This window comes from Marmota marmota, unplaced genomic scaffold (assembly GCF_001458135.2).
Source record: "Marmota marmota marmota unplaced genomic scaffold, marMar, whole genome shotgun sequence".
Classification (NCBI taxonomy): Eukaryota; Metazoa; Chordata; class Mammalia; order Rodentia; family Sciuridae; genus Marmota; species Marmota marmota.
In genome coordinates, this window is record NW_026000229.1 from 22,879,794 (window position 1) to 22,886,141 (window position 6,348).

General features: G+C 45.1%; 1 protein-coding gene across 3 annotated transcripts in view; it reads right to left on the bottom strand.

The window, feature by feature from the left end:
• LOC107138068 (myocardial zonula adherens protein) overlaps positions 1–6,332 on the bottom strand; it is a 94,423-nt gene extending 88,091 nt beyond the window's left edge. Inside the window, exon 1 of one of the 3 annotated variants that reach the window (XM_015480612.2) lies at positions 6,129–6,330. In XM_015480612.2, coding sequence (XP_015336098.1) covers positions 6,129–6,203 — 75 coding nt within the window. In that variant the 5' untranslated portion in view covers positions 6,204–6,330. Of the gene's footprint in view, positions 1–6,128 lie in introns of all 3 variants that reach the window. The other 2 variants (XM_048793339.1, XM_048793340.1) reach the window with 2 other exon arrangements.
• Positions 6,333–6,348: the final 16 nt, after the last annotated feature.

Below are 6,348 nucleotides of genomic sequence, written 5' to 3' on the forward strand. Positions count from 1 at the left end.
GGGGGGGGGGGGGGCTTTTGTTATTATTATTTTGCTTTGTTTTGCTTTGGTTGAACTAAAAACAAAGAAAGCTAGCTACACCTGAAACTCCCTGGAGATTCTTCTACTTAATTGGAAGCCACTCTCCTGGGAAGGACAGAAGGAGACGACAGATAGCATCTAGGCCTCCTGTAGAAGAAAAGATACAACCAAGCCCTTGTTCACAACTCCAGGCACCTCGGGAGCTCAGTGGGCCCCGGAGCCTTGTTTCTCACCCCCTTTATGGAGGCAGAAATTCCTCACTTAGGGGTATTCTGGGGATCCCCATATCATGATGCTCTCAGCCTCTGGTACCTGGGCTCACCCAAGAGGGGAAAAATCTATCTCAAATAAGAAGGGGTAGAGAAGATGACCCAGGGAATTGACAGGGACTTGCTAATCAGTTTACAGGGATGGATTTCCCTAAGGAAATTAGCCAAATGCATTTGCATTTCTCTCAGGCCTGGTCCACTCTGACTGAGTCTCTGCCCAATTTCCCCTGACAACAGAAGGTGTGGCCTCTGTGGATGTAGTTGGGGAACCCACCCCACACTGTGCTCAGCACAATTTATCCAATCTCTGGCACCTGCAGGCCAAGCTGTGTGGGGCCTGGAGCATGCCCCATCTAGATTAGGCCTCTCAGGTCTGCTGTGTCCCTGAACTTGTAGCTTGATTATCTACCTCAGGGTGGGGCAAACTTTCTCTGCAAAGTGCCAGATAAGAAATATTCAGGTTTTTCAGGCGACTGTAAAACCATTCCTAATTCAGAGGCATACAGAACAGTAGAGAATCTCCCCCCTCTACTTCCTGGGACATTTTTCCAGGTGGTATGGTGTCCTAGAGCCCCTCTTTTCCCATGTCCCCTCTTTCCCAGAGAAAAATTCATCAATAGGAGGACAGTAACCTCTCCTCCCCGCTCTCTCTGGCTCCTTCTGTACCAGGTACACAATGTACCCAAAATGTCAAAATCCAGAGAGAAAGCACAGGTGAGGTAAAGGCACAAAAAAATACCAGTGTGTCTTAGAGTACTCTGACTCCCTGTCCCTGCCCCTACCACCTGGTCCTCCATTTTACAAGGCCCAAGGGAACTTTCTAGAACACTGTCCCAAGAATGAACCAGGAAAGCTTCCAGGGAGGAGTGATTCTTATAGAAATATTCTTATCCTAAGCTGCACTCAAGGAAACCTCCTTAAAAATGCAAATGTTCTTCTCTATTTTCAGAGGTTCCCCTGAATTGGCTTAGGGTGAGGTCAGGACAGAGCTCTCTTAAGTTTCCTGGTGATTCCACACAGAACCAGGGTTGAGAACCACTGACTTAACCAAAGAATGAAACTCCAACTGTGCTACAGGATGAAACAACTAGAATATTTGGAGGCTTTCCCAGAACTGTCAAATCCTCACCTGGACTAGCATTCCCATCCACTCAGTCACCTGTTTCCTGCCCAGGTGGATTGGCTTTATCCCAAGGCTTCTCTTCCTGTGTTTCCGTTTGCCAATTGGACATTAAGTGTGGCTTCTTTAGGACCCTGGGGACTCCTCTATATAAGCACTTATTCCATCAGGCCTGAGGAGGGAGGGTCCCTAAGACTTGTCTTCAAGTAGTTAACCACAGGGGAAATAAGCAATGGCGAGGTACATAAGCCATGGGAAGGAAGAATCAGGGCAGACTTCTGGAGAGGATGATCGATCGTCATCAGAGGAAAGCATGAGGAAAAACAAAGAGGCAAGGAACAGCACTGAAGCTCAGAGAATGACAATTAATCTGGAATGCCTGGGACTCTGTGGGCAGAGTATGTGGGGTATAGAAAAAACAGCCAATGGCCAGGTTGGAGGGCCCAGATGCTACACTAAGAAGTTGGAACTTTTTCCTGGTAGTACCAAGGAGATTCTTGAAGCAGAGGAATCAGGTGACTGGATTATGAATTTTTGAAAGATTACTCTGACCATAAAGAATGAATAAAAGTCAGTAGCAGTGTGATTGACACTTAGGAAATACCACTCATCTGAAGTGGGAAAAGGGGTAAACCCTGATATAGTAGCCTACTCTGTGTTGGAAAAGCACTGCAATCATTTTAAGATCATAATGTGGTTAATCACTGGAAGTATTTGGGTTGAAGCATTTCAATACATTTCTCTAATCAGCCCTGGATCTCTAATCAGCTCCTTGAATGCAATTGAACAACAATTCTTGGGGATTACTGACTTGAAAGAGTTTCCCAAGTGACTAGAAGCATGGTAGTGACACCAGCCTCCAGGTCCCCTGCTCAGATATGGATGCACAGTATAAAAACAACAGGGACCTCACATGCAACCCTTCTGCAGTGCTTTGGAGATAGCATCCCTAAGGATGCTATCTATGGTTTCAAAACTACAGAATCCCCCATAATCTTTACAGAGCAACCGTGGCATCTCTATAAATCAAGTTTCCTTAAGAATTTCAAGTCTGGCCTGGCATGCTGGCTGGCACACACCGATAATCCCAGGGCCTTGGGAGGTTGAGGCAGGAGGATCAGTGATGAGTGTCCTTGATTCAATTCCTAGTACCCCCCACCCCGCCAAAAAAAGGAGAATCTCAAATCTGTTCATCCTACACTAAACACAGCAAGATGGAAAAACGAAAGCACAGAAGTTGGTTGGGTTTTTTTTTTTTTTTTTCTGAACATACAACTATCATTTTTTTAGTGACTAAGGCTTTGGGGATAATCCCTAAGGACGCTATCTATGGTTTCAAAACTACACAACTTGGTCTGTCAGGAGCTGGCTCAGAAGGACTGTGGTGAGAAGCCAGCAGGTTTTCTGTACAGCAGGACCCACCTCTCTTCTCCCTGTGGATGCTGCAGACAGCTTCCTTCCACCAGTTGCTGAGATTCCACAACATCCAGTGTTCCTTCCTCAGAGCCCTCAGAAGGATACAGAGCTTACATGCACAGATGTTTTTGTGGACTGGGAAAAAGAAGTGAGGTAACACCTGTCTGGCCCAAGGGAATTCTTCATTTTGAGCTATTAAACAGAAATGGGACATTACAGACTAGTGCATTAGCCAGGGAGCAAAGACTCTCAGCCCATTCTGGTTTTAAACATAGGAAGCCTCTGCCAAGGCAAAGGCAGGCTAGGAAACAATCCTCTCCTATGGCCTTGTTGGGGTTTGTTTTGGTTTGAATTGTATGTGCCATTGAAGAGCCATGATACCAGCAAAACCAGCCAACAGTCTCTTATTATCAACAGAACACAGTGCCACATAAAACCCTTGACAGGTCTAGCATCTCACACCACCCTAGCCAAAAATCTTAGCCAAAAGTACTGGGGTACATAAAACAACAAGTACTTTCCACCCCAAGCCCACAAGCTGGCCACGCAACTGACCTTTCATTTGAAAGGCTCACACAGCAAGATTAACTTTCATTTACAAAATTCCTTTCAAAATCATTTAGTAATGTCAATATATTAAAAAATGTTTCCCCCACTCCCCAAGGTCATCATTCTAGCTGTGGTTATTCTCCAAACAATTTATCTCCCTGCTGTTGCCATAGATTAAAACTATTTTTAGAGCACAACTGGTTTGAAGGCTTTTTTTTTTTTTTATTTCACAACTCCTGTTGTTTGGCATCCATAAATGCTTCTTAGGATTTTGTTTATCAGCTAACAGAAATTAGTCTTCCCACCTTCCCCCCGCCTCCCATGAGAGATGATCTTAGGAAGGAAGTGCAATTGCAGGTGGCAGTCACTGAACAAAGGATAACTGGTGACAGGCTGGTCTCCCACACTGCCCCTGGCAGCTGACTCAGAGAACTGAACTCCTGCTCAGTGTCAGCTGTCACCACGGTTGGCTGGAATGACTGGACCAACATAGCCTGGTTCCCCCACAGACACTAACTCCATAAGCTCTTTGGATGAAACAGAAGATTTATTTTAATGGCTAATATGTTCCTGCCAAAGACCATCACTTGTGTACCATTGGGTGAAATGAAAGAATGATATAGGCTTTACCAAAAATTTTCAACTTTGGAAATACTTTTCATAATCATTTGTTTAGCCTGCAATTTTATTTTCAAGACATCCTGTTTTTGTTTTCCTAAAAAGAAATTAAAAATAAATGTTTTTGTCCCAAGGCAGGTCCAATATGCCACTGTTGTACACCATATGTCAAATATTCCATTTAGACAAATGCTACCATTCCTCCATGCAGTATCCCAATATTGTCAGCTGCCCTACAAATTCCTACTCACACAGCAAGACTAAACTCAGACATCACCTGCAGTAAGAGGCCTCCCTCAGGTGCCTCAGGAAGAACCATGCCTTTTAGCTTCACAGAACTTTGAAAATACTTCACCCCACTACACAATTAATGCTTTGATAATTTCATGATAGCAGTTTGTGATAAAGTCTGCCTCCATAGGTAGAATGGACCCCAGTGCCCAGCACTGTACCACAGTCCCCCCTACACACACACACACACAAACACAGCACCTGTGATATTTGCAAAACCAATAGCAGAGTTGGAAATGATAAAGATACGGAGAACACTAGAACTTTTTGATATCCTCTTTCCAAAACAAGTACCAGGATGCCTAGTATAGCCCTGCATAGTCTGATTCAGATCCCTGGGACCTCCAGTCCAAAGTCTTATACAGTCTTATTCAAAAGGCAAAGCACTCTCAAAAATGTTCACAATGTACCAGATAACAAAGCACTTATAACTAAAGAGATACTCAAAAGAAAATATTGGAGAAAAATGTCATTGGGTATATGGTATACTAACTAATCACATTTATGTATCTACCTACAATATCATTTTAGCTACCCCAACCAGTCCCTATCTCTGGAGGGGAAATGGACCTCAGCTGGGCTCAGGAGTATCTTTTCAGTGATTTCTATTCTCTCCCAATCAAAATTTTTTTCCAATTGACAAATAGTTCCAAAGAAATATGGCAAATATCCACCTTGAAGTAAGGCCAGGCCTGTGGCTGGAAACCCCTTAGGATCTAATATGACTCTTGAAGTTAATGATTGGACAACTAGAGTTCTGTCAACCTATATGAACACAAACATAAACACACACACACACACACACACACTCAAAACCCATCACTTGGCCCAACCCAATTGTAACACACACCCATCTTCTACAGCTAATGAAAGACAACTCATAAGATGATATAACCACTACCAGTTGGTTGAGGTATATAAAAGTAGATAAGCATGTCTACAAAACTAGCAAACAGAGGTACCAAAGTGGCTTCTGGTTTGGACTTAAGCACTCATTCAGCTAAACTTGGGGAAACATTATTCAGCAAGTTTCAATCACAGTGAAGAGATGTCAAGTAACAAGCAATGAATATCACGATGAAAGAATAAGCCACAAACCAAACCTCTAACAGTTTGCTCTGAGATCCTGATTTTGGAAGAAATGCAGAATGTGAAAGATGCATATGCCTAGCCATTCTTCAAAGACCATCTACAGAGGTGTGAAAGGATATAACAAAGATTGCAGAGAAACAGGCTTCTAAATAAAACCCTCCCTGAGGATGTTGACCAAGGACCACCTCTGCTGCCACTGTGTTAGTATTTAAGCTAGAAAGAAAAAAGTGGCTTGCATAAACTAACCTCCCATACAACTGGGCTCCTGGGCAGCCAGCTGCTAACCCCTGATTTGCAAAGAGGCACCCACTTTGGTTAAACCCACTCCAGAATCAGTATTATTCTATCACACTGAACACAAGTGACACCTACTTACTTCTAATCAATGGAAGAAGGAAAAGTTTGGGTTTAAAATACCATCTTACTTGTGGGCCTCAGGGTAGAGATACTACAGAAATGTCTCCCTTGCTTTTTTAAACTGGTGCCACCAATAAGTTTGGCTTGACAGAAGAGACAGGAAGGAGAGGAAAACTCTGGGAATTCCAGAAAGTCTCCCAAGACCTCTTTTCCAGCTGGTGAGGCATCCCTTGGGCGTCAAGTGGGAAGGTCATAACCAGCGCTGGGACTGACGGGAAAGTTGAGCCCAGGGTGGGTGTCAAGGCCAAGGGCTGGCTCCCGCGCGACCTCAAACGCAGATACCTACAGAAGTGGCAGGGGAATGAGACCACGGGGCCACCTCCCCAGCTACTCACCCTCCTGCTGGGCGTCCCGGGCGCTCTGGAGCCGCCGCCAGAGAGCAGGGTGACGGTGGACGTGGAACGCAGCATCCTGCAGCGGTTGTCTGCGTAGGGCTGGGCACCCGAGCTGCTCCGGGGCAGAATAAGTGTGCTGGGCGCGCCCTTTGCGGGGGTGGCTCCGGGGCCACTTGCCGGCTCCAGCTTCGGCTCGACGGGAGACGGAGGGGGCGGGGCC